The sequence below is a fragment of the Hoplias malabaricus genome, chromosome 6 (assembly GCF_029633855.1).
Source record: "Hoplias malabaricus isolate fHopMal1 chromosome 6, fHopMal1.hap1, whole genome shotgun sequence".
Lineage (NCBI taxonomy): Eukaryota > Metazoa > Chordata > Actinopteri > Characiformes > Erythrinidae > Hoplias > Hoplias malabaricus.
In genome coordinates this window covers 11,655,907-11,678,750 of record NC_089805.1, presented here as the reverse complement: position 1 = coordinate 11,678,750, position 22,844 = coordinate 11,655,907, and the positions used below count along the sequence as shown (strand labels likewise).

Below are 22,844 nucleotides of genomic sequence, written 5' to 3'. Positions count from 1 at the left end.
TTTCCTCCGGGTGACTGAATGTGAGGAGTGTGGTGTGTTCTTCCTGTGTCTGCGTGGGTTTCCTCCAGGTGACTGTCTGTGAGGAGTGTGGTGTGTTCTTCCTGTGTCTCCGTGGGTTTCCTCTGGGTGACAGTCTGTGAGGAGTGTGGTGTGTTCTTCGTGTGTCTGCATGGATTTCCTCCGGGTGACGGTCTGTGAAGAGTGTGGTGTGTTCTCCTTGTGTCTGTGTGGGTTTCCTCCGGGTTACTGTGTGTGAGGAGTGTGGTGTGTTCTCCTTATATCTGCTTGGGTTTCCTCCAGGTGACTGTCTGTGAAAAGTGTAGTGTGTCCTCCCTGTGTCTGCGTGGGTTTCCTCCGGGTGACAGTCTGTGAGGAGTGTGGTGTGTTCTCCCTATGTCTGTGTGGGTTTCCTCCAGGTGACTGTCTGTGAAAAGTGTAGTGTGTCCTCCCTGTGTCTGCGTGGGTTTCCTCCGGGTGACAGTCTGTGAGGAGTGTGGTGTGTTCTCCTTGTGTCTGTGTGGGTTTCCTCCGGGTTACTGTCTGTGAGGAGTGTGGTGTGTTCTCCTTATATCTGCGTGGGTTTCCTCCGGGTGACTCTCTGTGAGGAGTGTGGTGTGTTCTCCCTGTGTCTGCGTGGGTTTCCTCCGGGTGACGGTCTGTGAAGAGTGTGGTGTGTTCTCCCTGTGTCTGTGTGGGTTTCCTCCGGGTGACAGTCTGTGAGGAGTGTGGTGTGTTCTCCTTGTGTCTGTGTGGGTTTCCTCCGGGTGACTGTCTGTGAGGAGTGTGGTGTGTTCTCTCTGTGTCTGCGTGGGTTTCTTCTGGAGCTCCGGTTTTCTCCCACGCTCCAATAACACGTTGGTAGATGGATTGGAGACTCAGAAGTTTCCGTAGGTGTGAGTGAATGTGTGAGTGTGTGTCGCCCTGTGGAGGACTGGCACCCCTCCAGGGTGTGTTCCTGCCTTGCGCCCAGTGATTCTGGGTAGGCTACGAACCCACCACTGCCCTGAACTGGAGAAGGGTTACAGACAATGAATGAATGAAAAGATGTTCATCAGCAATATATATATATATATTTATAATAAAAATAAATATATAATATGTATTTAAAAAGGGGCAGCATGGTGGTGCAGCAGGTAGTGTCGCAGTCACACAGCTCCAGGGGCCTGGAGGTTGTGGGTTTGATTCCCGCTCCGGGTGACTGTCTGTGAGGAGTTGGTGTGTTCTCCCCCTGTCCGCGTGGGTTTCCTCCGGGTGCTCCGGTTTCCTCCCACAGTCCAAAAACACACGTTGCAGGTGGATTTGCGACTCAAAAGTGTCCGTAGGTGTGAGTGTGTGAGTGAATGTGTGTGTGTGTCTGTGTTGCCCTGTGAAGGACTGGCGCCCCCTCCAGGGTGTATTCCCGCCTTGCACCCAATGATTCCAGGTAGGCTCTGGACACACCGCGACCCTAAATTGGATAAGCGGTTACAGATAATGAATGAATGAATGAATGTATTTAAAAAGAAATAACTGCAGTGCCATTCCAAAGGTAACTTATAAACGTATACATCCCATCCCCACCCACCCTCCTGGTCACTAAGACTAGGGGACAAAAAAAAACATTAAACAACCCTAAAACAGGTGGCGGTGGAGTTAAAAGATGAGAAACTCTGTCACCTACTGAACAAATGGACATGTGGCACTTGTCTGACAGAGTATTAAATCTTTTAGATGTGATCCCAACAAAATCAAACCAGAAACTGCACAACAGCAGGTGGGGAAAAAGCATATGGCCTAACTGACTCTGTCTGTTATGATTCATAATACACACAGTATTCCTGAAACACTAAGCCATAGTTACCTTTTTTTTTTATTGTAGTACATAATTCCTATTATTTGTTTGAATTTAACATATCGGAACATGAGAACCCTGCTGAATACTGATTATTTCTGTTGCCAATATAAATCCACTCATCATATGAAAACAGGTGGGCAGCCGTGTTGCCCACCTGTTTAGAGTTTAGAGAAGAGGGCCGTGGACTGAAAGGTTGTTGGTTTGATTCTCACAACAAGCAGGAAAACTGGGGGCGGTGGGAGTGAAGGAACAGCACTGTACTCCTCCCTCAATCCATAGTTGAGGGGCCCTTGAGCAAGGCACCAAACCCATAATTGCTCCCCAGGTGTATTCACAGCCCCTAGAGCACTAGTGTGTGTGTGTGTGTACATGGGTTAATTGCAGAAGGTGCACTTTGTTGTACAAATACAAATGACAAAATGACAAATAATTTGCACATTTTCGATCACGAAGAAGGCCCATTAACAGGTTTATTATTCGTGTATAAGGGCAACCCCCTTATAATAAACTTTTTAATGGCCCCTGTAACTCTCTGTAATCCATAATCATCTCCTTCATTTTGCTGATTCTGAGACAGAGGTTGCTATAATAGCTTCACTGTGATATGACACTGAATTTCTCTCTCTGTAAGCCTGCCTATGAATGTTGATGAGGCCCAGGACAGAGGTATCATCAGCAAATTTGATTCTTTTTGTGAATCTTGGAGCCACCAGAAATTGCAGCAGAAAGTGTGGTCCAACAACTTTGTGCATATATATATATATATATAATGTCTTTTATTAGGATTTGGATTAATATTTTAATTCAAAATTTCATCAGGAGTGGAACAGGTACATTGCACTGAGCCAGATGTTGTCACCTGAACAAGTTAAAATGTATTGTTTATAGATTCCTAAGCAACTCCTGAGCATTTTAATGAATGGAGCAGATCTCAAAATCCAGGGGTATCACGACCTCTAGTGGTCAACAGTCAGAAATGCAATGCAAATATTTGTTTCTAATAATTCAGGACTATTTATATCATTGTTTTCCATGACTTTTATTGATCTCTTTATTATTGATCCTTGTCCTTGTTTTTACTTTGACCTTTTGAGGGTAAAATAAAATAAAAAATAACCGACGGTTATTTTCATTCCTACTTCACACGTCTGAGCACGCTCGAACGCTCGTTTTCACCGGAGAATAGAAATGAAATGACATGCAAACTGAACATATACTGTACATCAGTTCTTCCATCTCAGCCTTTTATCTTTAAAAAGTCATGGTGCAGAAGAATATAATATACACCTTCATTAACCCTCACATGTTTATTAAAACCTTTAAACAACAGGGAGCCAACGAATCTGCAGATATATGTTATTCATTCTCAAAATCCAGTTAAAAAGATCATACATCTAACATAGTTTCCAAAATAATTTAGCCACTAATAAAGGAGACATTACACTTTGTTATTTACTGAATAAGAAATGTATCACTCATTAGAGAATCATTAAAACATTTTGATTTCAGAAATGAAAAGAAAAACAAGAAATATATTATGTTTTTGCATATTAATGCTAAATTTTGTAAGGCACTGAATAAACATTACTACACTACATGTCCAAAAGTTTGTAGACACAAATGCACCCATTGTCAACACAGTTGTTCTGTGTTCCCTGCTCTGTTCCCTATTTCCCTCAAGGCTTCCATCAACTTCAAGTGAAGGCTTCCCAGACGAGCAGAGCACCGCAGCAAAATTTAAGAACGTTGGATTAAGTGTGTGTCCACAAGCGTTTGGACAGGTGGTGTGTTTGTTTTCTGTTCTCCTACAGTGTGCGGTGTAATAAATGTAGAACGCTCAGAATTAGGATCAAGAACATGCTCTCGATATTTAAGGCCGGGCTAGAGTCGAAGATGCTGGGGAACCTGCTGCTGGTGGTGGAGTCCTGGGCAATGGGGACCTGGGTGGTAGAGCTGTATACCTGTGTAGAACCTATGGAGAGAGAGAGAGAGAGAGAGAGAGGGCAAAGATGAAGCAAAAGAAAGAGAAGAGTCAGAGAGAGTAAAGAAAGATGGCGAATATAAAAACTGTAAAAAAAAAAAAAATAACTAAGAAAAACATACAAAAAAATTCCCATAACTTTTCCAGATCCATTAAAACAAGCAAGTAAACATGTCCAGAACAAGTTGATAATATTATAACATCCCTATATCACCACCTGACGATCAATAATATGAAGAATGACTAGAGTTAAGATCTTTACACTTAAGAACGTATCATTTGTGCGCTGCTAAATGACTCTGTGGAGTACACTATTCTGAGTCACTGACCTGAAGGCGCCGATGTGGTGGTCACATTAGTAATAGAGATGGCTCCAGACCTCGTCGTCCAGGTGTTCAGAGTGAACTCCAGGCTCATGTTCACACCTGTGGAGAACCAGAGACGTGTGGACAGTGCAGACAGCGGTTAGTGAAGGTACATTGTGTCCCCGGGGTGTTCCCTTTTCTACAACTATAACAGTGGTGTAGTTCTCTTCGTGGCAAAAGGAGGTGGACAATCGGGGGGTCTGCTTTATGAATGTTGCTTACATATGCAAAAGATTTGACCCAAAATACAGTCAAAAATAACATTCTGTATAGAGCATGGCGACATCCTGTGGTAAAACAGAGAATTGCACTAAAATCAAATGCACAAACCTTCTTTAACACATTAGTTTCCATTATAGTCAACTACATCATGAAAATACCTAATGGTACCTAAGTGTTCCTTTGTTTGAAGGTTTGATTGACGTATTTGAGGTTATTATTTATTTGAATATACTCAAAATAAGCGATGGAACTAACACTGTTTACTGCTGCAGCTGTGGCCAAACATGTTTGTTGGTGATGCAGCCACGGAGGCCACAAAACAGCACACACCCTTCCTTCCTTTGAACTCCAAAAAAAAAGCAACAAAAAAAAACTTCCACCTCATATTCTCGAAAAATTCTCGTTTTTTTGTCATTTGTTCCTCCACTTTCACCACTATCCCTCTCAACACTCAATGGGACCAAGCTCTTTCAATATTTAATATTATGAGGTGATGTGGACGGAGTGATTATGGGTAAGTGTGGGTGGTGAGACCCGTGAGACTTGTTTACCAGCACATGTTTATGATTTATGAATAGAAAATACAGAATACAGGTTTTATCATTCTGAATATTTTGGATGCAAGCCACACACACACACACACACACACACACACACACACATGAAGCTCCATTGGCGTGAATGCCCTGTTTTAGTAGCCTCTACTATTGTGGACTCTTGAATGAAGATACACTATGTGTTTAAAAGTTTGACCACAGCTGCTTTAAGTTGCACACGTTGTGGACACCGACAGTCATTTATATACACACACAGCTTGTGTGATCTCCACTGAAAGGCACGATACAAAAGGAGAGAGTCTGGAGCATCTGCATACTTATTTTTCATTGGATAGCGGTGGAGATTTGAGAGTGTTTCCACTCAAATGCGGGCTACTCTGAGCTCCCTCACCAGTGCCGTTGATGGCCAGGTCAGTGTAATTTGCCCAGCAGTCGGAGAAAAAGATGGTGGTGTTTCCGTACAGACTGTTAAGTACGTTGCCCATATTGTCCTTGAGCACGGCAGAGACGGTCAGCGTTGTCACTCCCACAGACACGCAGGAACCCTGGAGAGAGCAGGTTAGAGCCTTCAGAGTCAGATAATACACTCAAATATACAGGCTCTATCAGAGTAAAAGGACTAGGTCTGCAGCTACTTCAGCAGCTGCATTGGCTTCCTGTTGAGCTTCGGATTAAATATAAAATCCTCCCTTCATTTCTGTCCTTCCTACTTCCTACCTCCAACTCTGGTTTCTTTACTGCCCCCTCAACTAAACTTTCTACCCTGGGTGTCAGATCTTTCAGGGCTGGGGCCCCTGAACTTCGGAACTCTCTTCTTTCTCTTCTTCGTGACTGTTCAACTATTTCTTCCTTCAAATCACTTCTAAAAGCATTAATTTTTTACTCACAGTAACTTAATCCTCAGAGTTTTTTTTCTGTCCCTCTGTATGTAAAGCATCCATTTGGTTTGGGAAAGGCACAATATGAGTTGAACTTATTATTATTATTATTATTATTATTGTTATTATTACTTCAAAGTGTACATTTGGGCTCTCCTGAACTTACAGATGGCTGTGGCATCACCAGGGATGAATCTGTTAAATCATTTTTAAAATATGGCCAAACTAGATTCATTAAAACCCAACAAATGTAAAGTAGAGGCATATGTGAACTATCTGCACTCCTTTTAGCACCACCTTGTGGCCCCTGGTTTAATAACCACTGTAATAATTGAATAGTGGTCTGAAGCGCACCTGCTGGTCCACTGCCATGATGGAGGGCTGGACACTGAGGGGTCCGGGCTCCAGTCCCGCCACCGGCTCCTGCACCACGAGAAGAGCCGACACACTGCTCACCGTCTGCACCACGGGGTCCTGACGAGTTACAGGCTGACTAGCCACCTGAAAACGAAAATGCACACACACACACACACACACACAATTAGTGTCACTTAGACACACACTTTAGTCCCAGTTGAACTCACAGATGATCAAATGTTTAATAGGTGTACACATGTAGGTTTGTATCCAGACGGGAGTGAGGGTGTGTTCAGACGTGCGGTTCGTTCTCTTGGTCTGGTCTAGAGTTGAAAAGGGAGTGTTCACACTCGCTCTAACGAATCTCACTAACAGAGCACTTCACACCTGGGCTCGTTTTAATCGACCTAAAGCTGACGTATCTGAACACACCCTGAAGTCCGCAGGGCGTCCCTGTGTTCATTCACAGCTAATTCAGGCTGCAATTTTCAATCCTGGTCAATCCTGCTGGAAATTAAATCACCGAGGAACTCCTGTAAAGGTAAACTAGCCCTTGACCCAACAGACATTAAATGCCATCTAAACAGGGCTTTTAAATGTGTTGTAATGTTACCTGGCTCCAGGAGGGGTCGCTAGGTGGTGGAGGGGGTGTGATGACCCCCACTGAGGAGACATTGAAGCCGATGGACTGACTCAGATTCCCAGAGACAGCAGCCTGCCCCAAACTGTCTGCAATGTCCTTCAAAACAGCAAACTGCTGCTGATCTGAGGGAGACAGACACACAGCTCACCATTTAACAGCAGCGCTCAGGAGAATCGTTTGAGCAATAAGCATTTCCTGTGAGCAGTGTCTCCTCACCGTTGGTGCCATTGGAGGAGGTCTGGTTCTGTAGAGGCTGTTTGACCTCCACCTGGACGGTGAGACCTGTGGCTCGTTTACGTCTCGCTGAGTTCGCACGGATGATGTTGGTGACCCGGATCATGTTTGGAGGAACCTTCAGGAACCTGGCCAGGTTTGTCACCAGCGTAGCCCCGAAAAACTGCTCCTCCGTCAAGTATGGGAAGTTGAAGTCCACAAAGAGAACTGGAGACAAGCGGATCTCCACTGGGTCAGAGCCGCGCAGGAGTATGTAAAACATCTTATAATCAGGGTCGAAGAAGTTGGAGCCCTGAGGGGAGTTCAGAGTGGGGAGGTATTGCCCTGAAACACAAAAAAGGAGGGACAGTTAAATAATATAATAATGGAATTGTAAATAATACTTTAATTCTCAAATAATATGTATCTTATAACTAGTTCTACAAGCCAAGGGACGTTACTGTACCTGTATAAGCAGGTTTAAGCAAGGTGTAGTCCGTCTGATCACTGTTCCACTGAGCGTTGTTGGGCGCTACCAGGCTGTTGTTCACATAGGCATTCAATCGCTGACTTGTTGGGTAAAAAACTGCAACTACAACAGCCTGTAAAAAGACACCCCATCATCACTACCCTTTAATATCAGTTCAGCAGCTTTAAACTATGCCTCAGTTGAGCGTACTACACTGGGAACAGTGGGTAAACTGTACGTGAGCTGGCATACCTCATTAGGTTTAGCGTTGAGCAGCATGAGCCTCAGTTTCTGTGGAGGTGTGCTGGTGAAATAGATATCAAAGGACTTGTTTGTGGCTACAATGCCGTGGAAGAGAGACACTCGCTTTTGGCATGTGTAGCCGAAGCACCAGCCATGGTCCTGTGGACCTGTGGATGTATGAGATATACAAATAACTTTTAAAGCGTTTATATATATATATAACGCTTCACACCTGTAAATCCTAATACAGACACTACAAGGTCCAATAAACTGCGGTCACACACACATACCATTAATTAGATCCACGTATCCATCTCCCAGCACAGCCACAGGAGACAGACGCCTGTCCTCAGTGTCCGAGTCCAGACTCTCCATCACCAACATCTTGTAGTTCAGCCCAAAGCACTTGTACGCCTGCCATGTGCTCACATAGGTGCAGGTGGAGTCCCGGATTATACCTGCACAACGTACACAGCCGGGTCATTTCAGACACAATATATTTTGCACAAAGGAGAGAAGCTGAAATTTAATTTGCTGTATTAACATAATCTTTATGTTAAAAAAACCTTCTCAGGCATCGTAGTTTCCAATACATAGCACAAGCCAAAGGTTTGACGCAGCTGTGTGAAAAGAACAATGCACACGTTCAGCCACCATGAATCAAATGGGTATCTTTTGGCTGAACAAACAACTGGGCAGTTACCATTTTTTTGGTGTTTCCATTTTATAAATATGGTACCAGGTAGTAGGGACTAAACGTATATTAATTGGCCAGAGAGATTTGTCCATTATGATGCAACGCAGATATCCAGCACCAACTCTCCATCTGTAAAATCTCCAGCTGCAGCAGAGATCACGTTTGTTTTTATCCGACTCACGACGGCAGCTCGTAAAATTATGCCGTGGTGTTTTGAATAGGTCCAAATGCTCCTTGGATCGGTGGCCGACGAAAGAATCCAGTGAGAGCTGGACGCTGCAACAAGTAAGAAACAAACTCTACTGATCTGTCTGAACTGATGACGGAGCTGTGTTCAGTCCCAAACAACAACAACAACAACAACACGCCAATACACCATGAGTAAACACCGCTGAATGTTACCGCCGCCGTTGTTGTGGTTTCCAAAGCCTGCCCATTTGCAACTGGGTTTTTAGACGACACCGGATATGTTTCGGAGGGCAGGGGGTGTACTGGGACCAAACAGAGTAGGTAAAAAGCAACATTAGTGGCCTCCTCTGAGTGTGTTGAGCCCTGAATGCTTGTAAAAAACTTCAGAGGTGTCAGCTTTGCCTTTCCAGCTTCATCATGATATGTCTGGGGAGAACTCGCTAACATGTTATTGATAAATTTGTGGTAAAAGAAAAATAAAATCATAAAAATCCCCACACCTTTGTTTGGTGCTATCAGGTTCACAGGAATGCGGCTGCCGTTGAGGTATGTCAACATGGCTTTAGGGATGCGATAATCTCCCAGTCCGTGTCGGGGGTCTCCGTTCCACTCGTACTCCGACTGTGGCACCACTGATCCCACAGCCCCTAGGAAGCTGCCGTCCAGGTCTTTCAGCATGCTCTTCTTCTTTGCGTCACAATCCATATCCACACAGTCGGAGGGGTTCGCTTTCCTGAAATTAGAGATATGATCAAATACTGGTATACAACAGAGGACCAGCTCTGTGGAGTGTGTGAGTGACTGGGTGAGAGTGTGAAGCTGTCCACAGGTGTGAGTGTGTGAGTGACTGGGTGAGTGTATGAAACTGTCCACAGGTGTGAGTGTGTGAGTGACTGGGTGAGTGTGTGAGTGACAGCGTGAGAGTGTGAAGCTGTCCACAGGTGTGAGTGTGTGAGTGACTGGGTGAGTGTATGAAACTGTCCACAGGTGTGAGTGTGTGAGTGACTGGGTGAGTGTGTGAGTGACAGCGTGAGAGTGTGAAGCTGTCCACAGGTGTGAGTGTGTGAGTGACTGGGTGAGTGTGTGAGTGACAGCGTGAGAGTGTGAAGCTGTCCACAGGTGTGAGTGTGTGAGTGACTGGGTGAGTGTGTGAGTGACAGCGTGAGAGTGTGAAGCTGTCCACAGGTGTGAGTGTGTGAGTGACTGGGTGAGTGTATGAAACTGTCCACAGGTGTGAGTGTGTGAGTGACTAAGTGAGTGTTTGAGTGACTGGGTGAGTGTGTGAGCGACTGGATGATTGTCTGAGTGACTGGGTGAGTGTGTGAATACATGGGCTATACAAGATGGGTGGATGAATCAGTAAGTAGAAAACTAAAACTAAAACTAAAACTAACGACACATCTGGACGGTGGATGAAGATTTGTGCTGCCTCTGCGCTGTCGCTCTTGATGATCCTCTGAACAGAAACAGGGTGCTGCAGATCTTCATTGTTGGGGTCAGTTATGAACATGATGTTTGTTTCGGTTGAGCACACATTCTTAAACGAAACAAAAGTGGTGTCTGGAAGATGAAGGGAAAAGTAACATTTGATTAAAGGTTAGATTTTTGGCTTTCATTATTACCTTCAGTGGAACATCTACCTCGTGTCTACATTCATTGTACATTCATTTTATTAGCTCCAGGAGCACTTTGTAGTTTTACAATTACAGGCAGTAGTCCACCTGCTTCACTGCATATTTTCTTACCCCCTTTCTCCCTGTTCTTCAGCACTCAGGACCCCCACAGAGCAGGTGTGATGTGATGGTGGATCATTCTCAGCGCTGCAGTGACACTGATGTGGTGGTGGTGTGTTAGTGTATGTTGTGCTGGTGCGAGTGGATCAGACACAGCAGTGCTGCTGGAGTTTTTAAACCCCTCAGTGTCACTGCTGGACTGAGAATAGTCCACCGACCAAAAACATCCAGCCGACAGCGTCCTGTGTCACTGATGAAGGACTAGAGGACGACCAACACACACTGTGCAGCGACAGATGAGCTACTGTCTCTGACTTTACATCTACAAGGTGGACCAATGAGGGAGGAGTGTCTCACAGAGTGGACAGTGAGTGGACACAGGGTTTAAAAACTCCACCAGCACTGATGTGTCTGACTGCTCTGTGGGGGTCCTAAGCACTGGTACAAGGTAAAAGTTCCTAATATCAGTGTATATCAAAGTGTCTTGCATCTCACCAGTGACAGTGAGGAGTCCAGTGATGGCGTTGTAGCTCATGATTCCATCGTGGGCTTTAAGTGGAGCTCCATTCTGTGCCGATTCAAACGTGGGCCACGAGATCCCAGACCTGCCACCTGCCAAGGAAGCACAACATAATTAGATCAACACAGACCAGTGTGTGGTTTATAAATCAGATATATATCAGCTCTGAGAGGTGGCTGGATATTTAAAGAAACTCCTCAACAACTGCTTGCAGCAGCACAGACTCATCACGGAAGAAAACAGGACACTCCCTTGCATTTACAAGGGGCTTTCAGTAAGTTCTGGGTGTGTGTCTGATCTACCACTCCTGCAGGTGGTTTTATAATGGCTCTAGGATGAGACACCTTCAGAGGAGACATACAGAAAGCGTCAGCTCATTTCCATCATTAGTTTTCCTGCAGTCGTTGTGAAAACTAAACCATTCTGAGTAACACACGTGTGTTGAGGAAACTTGAGCCTGCTGCTGTGTGTGAGTGTGGACACCAGGACATTAGTCCTCCACCCTACAGCCCCCCACTCAGCCCTGAGGGGTTTTTACCTGCTCCCAAATCTGAAGGAACATTTTATGGTGAAAGCCATCAAAATCATATTTCCTTTAAAGACAACATGTATTTTCCAGGAAATGAAAAGCTAATTCCTAGATCTAACAAATGTGTAGAAGAAGTTAAGGGTGATTACATATAAAAATTAAAACATAATACATTTCACGTGTTCTACCTTACTCCAATCACGAGAGCTTACTCAACACTCTCTCTCATATTTTTTGGCTGAATTATTTTTCCCTGTGTCTTGAACAAACAGATGAACTGGGGTCATTGGGGGCAAAGGTTGTGAAATTTTAATTAAGAAATGAAAACCTGCACACTAGTGTCTAGGGGCAGTGAACCCCCGCCCCCCCCAACACACACACATCTGGATCGTCCACCTCAGCACCCAGTTGGGCATACGCAGGCAGATGTTGAGAGACGAGAAATTTCCAAGATGTTCCAGCTGTTTGAGCTAGTTACCTTGAGCTAATGACGTGAACTGAAATGTAGTTCTGTACCGTTTAGAGGTCTTGGAGCTCTGCTGGTGGCACTCAGAACTATGTTGGTGTTGTTCAGAGGAACAGTGTCCTTGCAGTTAAAGCTGGGGCTGCTGCCAACTATTAAAGCATTCTGGGAAAGAAAGGAACTTATTATCACACTGTAATTAAAATAACATTCTATTCACGGCAAGAAAAGACATTTAACTCCTGACCTGCACTAGCATGGTTTTGTTGGAGTACAAATGGGTGACTGAAGGAGGTTCGTAGATGAAGGACGCGATGCCTATACCGTTATCAACCAAAGTCACGTTAGACACCACCACGCTCATTGAGACCTGAACAAACATTGAAGAAAGTTACCTTTAATGAACAAATAATGTGTAAAACAAACTTGTAAACAACATTTGGTAAAAAACATCGGACCCCACATTTAACTGCACGTGTCCAAATGCCTGTAGACTGCTCTTATGTTGAGTGATACCACTACTTTGAGGGGCACTCAATGCTGGAACCATGGAAAAACACTGACCCACAGAATGGGATCAAAATACTCATTGAGCCAGAGAGGTGGCGCTAAACCGTCAAGTGATTTAGATTCTTCCAATATCTCTGGGATGATCTGTGTTCCAGAATTAATCAATCATTCAGCATTACCACCTCATTACTGCTCCTGTGTCTGCCATCAAATCCTGACAGCAATGTTCCAACAAGTATTGTAACCAACAGCACGGTGCAGGTACCCCCTTTTAAAGCTTTAAGAAGACACAGTGGATGGAGCGGGGGGTCTACGAGCCTCTGGACACTTGGAGGATAATCCTTCTACATTAATAATCAATCTCACCTGGAAATAAATGCCAAAATCAAAGCTTCTCCAGACACTGAATCCCTGGATTTGGGAACATCCAGGGAGTCCATCCTTGTTCATGTAAACACCGTACAGACCTCCATGAGCTTCATTCTGCTGCCACTGAGCCACGGAGCTCACATAACCTGTAAAGCATTACATTACAAAAGGCTCAAATCAATACGCAGAGCTCAGACTGGCTACACGTGTACAGAAACACTGTCAGGCGGTTTTAGCGTTGTTAGACCCACACATTACACATAAACATGGGGTCTAAACTTTAATGTCTTTATTTTAGAGCTGGATCTACAAGACTACACAGACAGTGTTGTGTGGATATGGATATGGGCCAGTCGCAGTGCTGGCAAACTGAATGTGAACCAAAAGTGGCGCACAAATTAAAAATGCCCAATCTACCATACGTCACAAACTGCACATAAGCTAGAAGCTTTCTTACGTGATGCCTGGCTGTAATTTGTTGTCTCTCTGACCTTCACGTGGACCTTTTAGGGACTGCCTCGACTTTGACTGTGATGTGTGCTATTATTTACCTATGTTTGTAATTTCACAAAGCTGATAAAAACATTCGCTCAGTACCTGGACATGGTTCTCCATCAATTCGGAATCCAACCCTTTCATATCCAGCGACAATGTTCCCCTGAAGCACCACATTGTTTCCTACGTTTGCCTTAAAATACAAACCAAAAGCGTTAAATATTCAGTACAACACAAAAATATAAAATTCTATTTAAGACCCCTATTATTTATTCTTCTCCACACCTCTATAGCTGCATTCCAGTCGAAGTTGAAGGCCTCAGCTCGTCCGTTGTATGATCCTGGCCACAGTGTCAGAGTTACTAAATTCCTCCGGAGAGTGATGTTATTGCCCCACACTCTGATTCCTAATGGGAAAAGATTATTTAGAAAACCTAAGCATTCAGGCTCCATACCATCACCTTAAAGTACTATGTAGAGTTCCCTAATTAGAAGGTTAAGTTTTTCTCTGTCAGTAGCCTTTAGTCTGAGATTATCTGAGGGGTAACAGATAAACCTACCTTCTCCTACGGTATGATGGATGACGTTATCATCAACACTCAGCCCATCAGTCCCAAAGATGCCGACAGCAGGGGAAAAGCCGTGGTGGAAAGAGCACCCTTTAACGTAGGACTCGTTCTGAGCCACCTGCAGAAATGACACATAAAGATTATTCAATATATCACAACACACTGCACACATTGCTCTGTGTGATCTTCAGTTATCAGCATTGTGGTCGTCCCCAAGGCAGATGAGGCATGGAGTTTTAACAGCAGTAAATGAGATTGTAAAATTGTCTCACCACTCCCAGGTTGAGAAATGCCAGAGAATAGCGAGGGTCAGTGTAGTCTGTCCATCCCTCCTGACCAGTGTGATAAAACTCCACATCTCTGATTTGGGCCTTTCCTTTTAAATACGTACATAGTCTTAGTCATGGCAATGAAATTAAAGTCTCCTTAAAACAGTACTGAATCTCTGACACATCCAGGTCACTAGGTGTCAGTAGGCGAAGTTCACATTACTCATTAACCATTAATCAATCAGATCTATGCTCAGATGGGATTTGGATATTTTGACGTTTTCTTCAGAAATACAAGTGACCTGTATCTGTGTGTGATGTGAAAAAAATTGTCTCTGAAACTGTAGCATGCACACAATGATATGTTTATGCGGCTCCATCCCAAATGAGTCCCTCAGCCCTGTGTAGTGCACAATCGATCATTAAATAACGGCTTCTACACCCAAGAACTGTACAACATGTCTAACACATATCTGTTTATATTCAGCTCTCTGCACTGCTGAGGTACTACAGCCGTGCAGAGGTACATAAAGAGATGTACCTCTGTAGTTGATCCCTCCGTATGAGAAGGCTCCCACCAGAACCCTGGCTCCGAAAGAGTCCGTGAGCAGACTAGGATAATCCTCTCCAATGATTTTAATGTTCCTGCTCAGCAGACCCACGTCTCCAGACAGTCTGTAACTCTGAGATGTACCAGTCACAGTGTAGTTCTCACCTACAGGCACCGGAAAATATGGTATATCAAGCTATTTTAATCAGGTTAGTACTCATATAAACAAACAATTCATTGTGAATTTATGGGTGTGATAGTTTTTCTCTCCTGTTTGATTGTCTTTTGCTCTCCTTAAAAAAACAGTATTTACACTATTTACCATCCACTCCCTATGTGGCATAAACCTCCAAATAGTGAAAAGAGAATGCACTCTCTGGGGAAATAGCTTAGGACCAAGAGTTGACCTGAGGAGGGGCTTCACTGAAACCCCTCTGTTCTGCCTCTGAAGGTTCATGACATGCACAAATGTATGTGATCAACCCTTCATTTAATTACAACAATAATCTTATGATGACTTGAGATCAGTGAGAAATCAATCTATTTATATATTTACTGACATATATTCTTACTGTGTTTTATACTTTTCTTACGTTTTCAATGCTTTTATATTCATTTTAAATTAATCTTGAAGCTACACAGTATTGTAACAGTATAAACAAGTGGTATAAGAGCTGTAGGTGCTTTTAATTGCTTTTTATTACAAATCTCAGTGAGTAAAACAACTTGAAACTTGACACTGATAATAAACAGCTGCTATTCCAACAGGAATAATGAACCCTGTCCTTCTGCACTGACCGATGTGTGTGTAACTGAGAGGCTGGTCGAGGGTCAGCGTGAGGCCATCGCTGGACACTGATGTGATGGTGCGGGTCTCTGTCTGACCAGGGTCGTAACTGGTGGTTGACAACACGATCTGATCCCCCGCCTGATTAACAGAAGGTCATAGATTTAGAAAATGTAGATGCTGTGGGCAACAGCTAGAGGAACAATAGATAAAAATGTAAAAGCTGGAAAAGCAAGGCATATTCTCCACCATATTTTAATTCCGATGGTCAGAGTATCGGGGGAACATCAGCCTGCACATGCGCAATAAGGTTCAACAACAGTGCTAGTGAGATCAGGTGCTGATTTTGGACGATCAGTTCTGGAAGAATGAGTTGGGCTCTACTCACCTTCCAGTCCACAGGGTCCAGCAGTGAGATAGAGATGGAGCCAGCTGAGGCCGTGCTGGAGAGTTTGGTGCGATAAACACTGTGTGGCATCCCGTAGAGGTCAAGAGAACCAAACACACCTGAAAGAGATCGTCGTTCGCATCAGATAAACATCACACTTGTGTTTGACGACATTTTACTAGGTGTACAAATAAGTTTTAAAGCGTTTTTGTGTAGAGTATCAATAAAAATTAAAACATTCTCCGGCTCTCTTTATTTTGCCGTAACTGTTGTAAAGCGACGGCACGGCAGAGCAGCAGGTAGTGTCTCTGTCACAGCTCCAGGGACCTGGAGGTTGTGGGTTCGAGTCCTACTCCGGGTGACTGTCTGTGAGGACTGTGGTGTGTTCTTCCTGTGTCTGCGTGGGTTTCCTTCAGGTGACTGTCTGTGAGGAGTGTGGTGTGTTCTTCCTGGGTCTGCGTGGGTTTTTTCTGGGTGACTGTCTGTGAAGAGTGTGGTGTGTTCTCCCTGTGTATGTGTGGGTTTCCTCCGGGTGACTGTCAGTGAGGAGCGTGGTGTGTTCTCCCTGTGTCTGTGTGGGTTTCCTCCGGGTGACTGTCTGTGAGGAGTGTGGTGTGTTCTCCCTGTGTCTGTGTGGGTTTTCTCCGGGTGACTGTGAGGAGTGTGGTGTGTTCTCCCTGTGTCTGCGTAGGTTTCCTCCGGGTGCTCTGGTTTCCTCCCACACTCCAAAAACACACGTTGGTAGGTGGATTGGAGACTCAAAAGTGTCCGTGTTGCGTAGTATTAAAAATGCTTGCTTGTGACAATGGAGAAGACTTTATTGGGCGTTTCATTTCTTATGAACTTTATCAGGAAAAAGCACTGCAGAAGCATGTGATTGATTTGTTCTGTTCTTGGGGATAATTTTGTATCCAAAAGAATGTGTGAGATTTGGTTTAGACGATTTACAGATGGGGATTTCGATGTTAGCATTCATTAATGTAGCGTATTGATACTTCATTTTTAGGATATATATTTTATTTAATTAAATGACAATTGTAATTGTTAAAACTAGACATTAGTTACAATAAAATGACAAAAGAGCATGAGAATGTTTGAAGTTTGAATTACAATTATAAGTGACACCACAATGCTTTAAAACCTATTCGTAACCTAATGTTATACTGGAAACTCTTTGTGTAACGTGACTCCCTCACCCAGGACCTTTGATCCCTGGTTTGGTCCATTAGGTAAAGGCCACTCAGGTGTGTGGTAGTTTCCCCTGAGAATGATCTGGAGGTCTCCTCTGAAGGGCTGGTCGGCCCACCCTGCGATCAGACGCCCGCCCTACAACAGAATAAACATTACACAGCAATTAACTGTCACTGTCACTCAGCACAAACCTAGGGGTGACACATTTGTCAAAGGAACACTACGTAAGATTTGGTGTTTTTGCTCCTGGTCTCCCCCTACAGTTGCAGAATGTAAAGTTTTTACAGCACAGTCCTGAAATCAAGGAGAAAGGTGAGGGGATGTGGTATTTTACCCTCCTCCAAAAGATACATAGTGCAGTTTCTGTAGTGCTAAACCTGGAATAGCAACGACAGAGGCTCTATTCTCCCTAATACAGCTCGGTGGAGCATCACAATGATTTTGAAGCTTTAACTGTAATGTAAAATGATTATTCCGTTATATAATTCCGTTAAATTTAGAGAGTAAGTATTCAGAGGTTCGGGACCTGGATGGAGATGTAGGTGGCATTGAGGACGATGCTGTTGTACTGCGGGAGGCTTCGGGCTGAGCGACTGGTCGAGCTGTTGTTTGTGTCCGGGATCTCCAGAACTCCTACCAGCGTGAGCTTGTTTAATGCAGGAATCACAGTGTCCAGCACCACCCACCTCCCTGAGCAAAACAGACCAGACAGGTTTCAGAACTGACCTCAGCGGACTGGCCTTTGAGTCTTAATTGGTTTTTGTGAGTGTTTTAACAGAAGGCTTAAAGGGGCCTTTTGGGCTGTACTTTACCTGCAGGAATGACAACGTTACCGCCCTCTTGTGGAACTGTGTAGTTGTTGTCTGGGGAAGATTCCCAAAATGACTTATTGGACCATGATCTACAAAGAGTAAAATACAGTTCACAAATCATTCTTTTACTGAAATGTTATTTTAATTTTGGATCCTTGAGCTAAAACTCTGAACTGAAATAACTTAAAAGTAGCTACATTTTCTAATTATAAGGGTGTCCACAAACATTTGGACATATAGAGCGTCTGTCCTGATTTGTCTGTGACGTACATGTAGTCCGAGGGTCTGCGGCTGGGTGTGGGAGGGAGAGTGGCCGGTGGTGGAGGAGTAGGCTGAATACAGTTTGGGTAAAAACAGTTAAACACACTGAAGCCCACAGATATATCAGCTGTCGATCTGTCAACACTTCGCCTCGTCCTTGAGAGGCTCGTTCTGCCAGACACTGAGGAAACATTACACAAAATAACACACAATTTCACAACATTATAAAGCATTGAAAACACCACCAAACATTTCAAAACTTTACATGAGGGTGCACAACGTCATACAGTAACATACAACAGTAAATAAACAGTAAACAACATTAAGGTGTAATCATCAGTATCTAGTCAATATTTTATAACATTTCTTAATATGTTGTAAGGATTTTATTATAAAAGATTATTCAAAAAATTTCAAATCTAGAAACACAGAACACAGAAAAATACTACAATTTATAACATTTAAATAGGTTCCAAAAATAACCGTCTGCAAACTAAATCAGAAATCCACTGAAATAAAAAAAAAAAACTAAAATCAATTTAAAAAGTGCAAAATCACACAAAAATGTTATAATGATATTAGAATAAATCTGAAGCACTATGAGTTTATAGAATATATGTTATTTTTAAAAGATTTATTTGATTGAAGGACGAGGCGAGGTGTTTATATTTTATATATAATTTTTATATAAATAGAGTGCCTTTAAGACTGATATATGCAAATTAGCTCTGTTTTGACTGGATGCCTTAAATAACACCTGAGTGAACTGGCAGTGCTGAAGTAGTGCAGACTGAGTTATAATCAGTTATAAAGTTGTATAGTCGGAATATAAATCTTTAAACAGGAACCCGGCTGTGTTTACCCATGTAGAAGAGGTTGTCGGAGGACTTGTTGAAGTACCAGTCTCCGTTTATATTCACACTGGGATCCAGAGGCACAGAGGAACCGTTCCTGTCGTCCACTATGTGGAAGCGGTCAGGACTCTGGGTCAGATTATGATTCACTATCACATAATCCTGAGGCTGTTCAGAAAGAAAAATACAGGACGACATTTAGTTTAATGAACAGGAATATAAAACCCTTTTAAACAGGAGTCTAAAATCAAAGGTGGGTTAGAGGAGTGTAAAACCCAACAGAATTTTTCAAATCCTGAAGAGAAGACAGTTTATAAACATAGCTCTGTAGGACACCCAAGTAGTACATTACCCTGTAGCTATAGAATATTGTCACTGTCCAAGGAAAACACGTTATTAATATTTATTAAACACGTTATCTCCATTTTTGTGTATGTGTAGTTTACTAATTTGAACAAAGCAGCTGTCGTTCACACTATTTTTGATGAAAGGACCAATAGAAATAAACTTTTCTTAAATTGACTTTTATTCATTCATTCATTGTCTGTAGCCCTTATCTAGTTCAGGGTGGTGGTGGGTCCAGAGCCTACCCGGAATCACTGGGCGCAAGGCAGGAACACACCCTGGAGGGGGCGCCAGTCCTTCACAAGTCAACATTCAGTCACACACTCACACCTACGGACACTTTTGAGTCTCCAATCCACCGACCAACATGTGTATTTGGAGCACCCGGAGGAAACCCATGCAGACACAGGGAGAACACACCACACTCTTCACAGACAGTCACCTGGAGGAAACCCATGCAGACACAGGGAGAACACACCACACTCTTCACAGACAGTCACCCAGAGGAAACCCACGCAGACACAGGGAGAACACACCACACTCCTCACAGACAGTCACCCGGAGCGGGACTCGAACCCACAACCTCCAGGATTCTGGAGCTGTGACAGAGACATTACCTGCTGCTCCATCATGCCGCCCCACATTGACTGTCATTGTAAGTTACAAGGTTTTTTCCTTCTACTGTAAAGTTCTTATTTGTGAGCTACTTATTTTTTTCCTTTGGGCAGTGATGATAGATTTCATTATTATTATTAGGTGATCATTAATACTTGGACATTACCTTGTAGCCATAGAATATGGCGCTGTAGGAGATGTTGGTTATCTGCGAAGCTCCCCGGAAATACCAGTTGTAGGTTTGATCAGCTGGCAGCAAAGCCATCCAGCCGAAAGTGTGGGTGATCAGCTTCTCCGCAAAGGGAACCACACTGGTGCCTGGAATGTGAGACACAGAGGGCTGTGTTAATCAGTGGTTGTCATGCACTGAGATATATTTGATTATGTAAATGATCAGCCAAGTCATTTTGATATTAACCCATTATTTAAAATGTATGACTTACTGACTTAATTCAAACAGTATTTACGTACTTTAATGGCCAGTCGGTCCAATCGCTAGTGAAAACTCTCCACAGGTGTGTGTGTGTGTGTGTGTGTCCCGAGGCACCATACCGTATGAGTTGGTGAGGATGACGTCTTTAGATAAGAGGGATGAAGGTGAGGGGTTGTTGAAGGCCAGTCGGTGGAAGCTGGTGGTGTTATCACACACAGACCCCGGGAAACCCACACTCCACGAAGAGTCGTCAGAGCAGTGAGACGGGTCCAACAGAAGACTCTTCGGCAAAACCTTGTATCCAACGTTACCTTTCGGAACAAAGCAGTTAGTGAGACTCAGACACTCTGAAGTTAAGGTGAGGCTTTATCCATCAGAGAAACCACAGCCTCCACAGGTTTTACTGCAGCAGCGAGCTAGAATTTACTACAAGAAACTCTAAAGCACTCCTCAGTGATGTCACTTAAACATTTTTAACCCTTAGGGATGCTTTCCAAGACAGGGATTTTCTACTGAAAGGAGGATATAGTTCAGGAAAAGGCCTAATGAAACCAGCCCTTAGTGTCCAACGACCTCCACTCAGCTTCGACTGTTTTGATTCTAATGAGCTTTTAATGACTTAGGTTTTACCTGCCTTTTTTACATTTACATTTCTTTTCTAATTTATTTGAACTATATTATATTATATATTGTATTTCCTGTCATTCATGATAAATGGACCAATAGAAATGCTCCAAAATTACTCTGAATAAAATCCTTTACATTGACTTCCACTGAAGGATAAGAAGGTATTATCCCTTCTCCTGTAAAGTTTCGATTTCTGAGATCCATATTTTTCTTTGGGCTGCAATTTCTCATTCTATATTTTATGTACTTGCTTTACTACACTGTAAATCAAAGTAGATCAATTGAAATGAATGTTGATTGATTGATAATCAACTACATTCAGAGGACATTCATACTACAGAGTGTTTCATAGGATTAAAGACTTCTAAAGATGCGTCTTGAATGTAGAAGTTGAAAGAATCCAGGATTAATGTTGTCTAGGGATGAATACCTGTTAGAGATCCATCCATATCTATGAGAACCACCTCGTGCTCCCATCTGAACGCGGCCTTGTTGGGTGTCTGGAAGTACTGGATCCCACTGAATTGGACACTCCAGCCTCCACAGAAGATGGAACAGGTGCCCTGTATGGACGTCAGTCCTAAAGCAGCGCAGGAGGGCCGGTCGAAGTTCAGGAACTTGGTGTTGATGACGCTCATGCCATCGTCGAAGGGCAGGACGATGCCCCGGCTGGTGCAGTAGCTGCTGCCCAATCCCAGCTCATCCACATGGCCCACTATGGTGCTGTTCACTATGGCAGCACCTCCGACAAGTCCCCAGCCGCTCACGTACTGCTGGATGATTCGTTTGGTCTCCACTCCTGCCAGCTCGTTGTTGACCATGAGGAATTCTGAGAACTGGACGGAGCCCACGTTCACCCACTCGGCTCCTTTCTGGTTATTCCAGGATGTGAGCTTGCGGAACACAGCCGGCTGGGGAATGTTAGAGTTACAGCGTCCTTGCCGCATTGGGAAATACTCTTGAAATGTCCACAAACCGAACCAGCCCTGAGAGTGAGCCGAGTTGTTGTAGAACTCCCCCAAAGGCACCATCTTCTGGCAGATATTAGGATCATAAGAAGGCCCGTCCGGATTGCTGTGCATCCGGTACCAGTACCCGAAGTGAGTGCCTCCTGCGGCTGCATTGTGTCTGATGGTGTTGTTGGGGTTGGTGACCCAGTAGCCGGCTGGCGTCACGTCGTCGTTCAACAGGCTGGTGCTCTGCTTCACAAACACAGCCAGGTTGTACTGCAGCACGTTCCCTGTCTCGATCCCATCCTCGATGAAGAAGGCTCCACCCATGATGTCGTAGATGATGTTGTGCTCCACCAGCAGGCGGTGTGTGTTGTGGATGGTCACGGCTCTGTTGTACGTTTGATGGATAGCACAGCCGCGGACGTACGACTGGAACTTGACATCGCCCATCAGGTGCCAGTGGATGGGGTAGCGGCCCAAGCGGAAAGCCTGACCAGCGTGGAAGACCTGGCCAAAGACAGGGATACAGAGCACAGGGATTGTACATTAATGCAATTGTTCTAGACATACGCAGTGTTAGAACCCAATGTTACAAGCATGTGTAAACTTATTGAAAATTTGAATGCAAATGTTAGAGGCAATATAGACTTCAAACATATGTAAATTGAATCTCATTGCTCTACACATTTCAAGACAATGGTTCTTCAAAGGTTCTTTAGTAAAGAAAATGGTTCTGTTTAAAACCCTTTATATTTGAAGAAATTTGGGCATGATCAAATTGATGGAGAATGCGCTAAAGATGGTTTTATAGAGCACATTATAAACAAAGGTGACCTCATCTGGTAAAACTGGGGAACTATACAGTAATGACTTCGCAGTAACTCGAGAGGACCATGAAGTGTTGATGTCTTTAAACTGATCCT

At 43.8% G+C, this 22,844-nt stretch overlaps 1 protein-coding gene across 1 annotated transcript in view; it reads right to left on the bottom strand.

The window, feature by feature from the left end:
* Window positions 1-2,875: 2,875 nt before the first annotated feature.
* Window positions 2,876-22,844, bottom strand: part of LOC136699455 (fibrocystin-L-like) — a 53,158-nt gene continuing 33,189 nt past the window's right edge. Inside the window, exons 49-78 of the mRNA XM_066674175.1 lie at window positions 21,399-22,428; window positions 20,461-20,652; window positions 20,075-20,226; window positions 18,957-19,116; window positions 18,104-18,275; window positions 17,834-17,922; window positions 17,548-17,711; window positions 17,027-17,156; window positions 15,831-15,949; window positions 15,454-15,583; window positions 14,647-14,820; window positions 14,109-14,212; window positions 13,828-13,954; window positions 13,553-13,674; window positions 13,370-13,460; window positions 12,770-12,918; window positions 12,141-12,263; window positions 11,947-12,058; window positions 10,877-10,993; window positions 10,043-10,208; window positions 9,149-9,381; window positions 8,053-8,220; window positions 7,772-7,929; window positions 7,517-7,652; window positions 7,054-7,395; window positions 6,808-6,959; window positions 6,192-6,338; window positions 5,351-5,504; window positions 4,145-4,240; window positions 2,876-3,806 (exon numbers count right to left, since the gene is read on the bottom strand). Coding sequence (XP_066530272.1) covers window positions 3,640-3,806; window positions 4,145-4,240; window positions 5,351-5,504; window positions 6,192-6,338; window positions 6,808-6,959; window positions 7,054-7,395; window positions 7,517-7,652; window positions 7,772-7,929; window positions 8,053-8,220; window positions 9,149-9,381; window positions 10,043-10,208; window positions 10,877-10,993; window positions 11,947-12,058; window positions 12,141-12,263; window positions 12,770-12,918; window positions 13,370-13,460; window positions 13,553-13,674; window positions 13,828-13,954; window positions 14,109-14,212; window positions 14,647-14,820; window positions 15,454-15,583; window positions 15,831-15,949; window positions 17,027-17,156; window positions 17,548-17,711; window positions 17,834-17,922; window positions 18,104-18,275; window positions 18,957-19,116; window positions 20,075-20,226; window positions 20,461-20,652; window positions 21,399-22,428 — 5,376 coding nt within the window. The 3' untranslated portion in view covers window positions 2,876-3,639. The remainder of the gene's footprint in view (window positions 3,807-4,144; window positions 4,241-5,350; window positions 5,505-6,191; window positions 6,339-6,807; window positions 6,960-7,053; window positions 7,396-7,516; window positions 7,653-7,771; window positions 7,930-8,052; window positions 8,221-9,148; window positions 9,382-10,042; window positions 10,209-10,876; window positions 10,994-11,946; window positions 12,059-12,140; window positions 12,264-12,769; window positions 12,919-13,369; window positions 13,461-13,552; window positions 13,675-13,827; window positions 13,955-14,108; window positions 14,213-14,646; window positions 14,821-15,453; window positions 15,584-15,830; window positions 15,950-17,026; window positions 17,157-17,547; window positions 17,712-17,833; window positions 17,923-18,103; window positions 18,276-18,956; window positions 19,117-20,074; window positions 20,227-20,460; window positions 20,653-21,398; window positions 22,429-22,844) is intronic.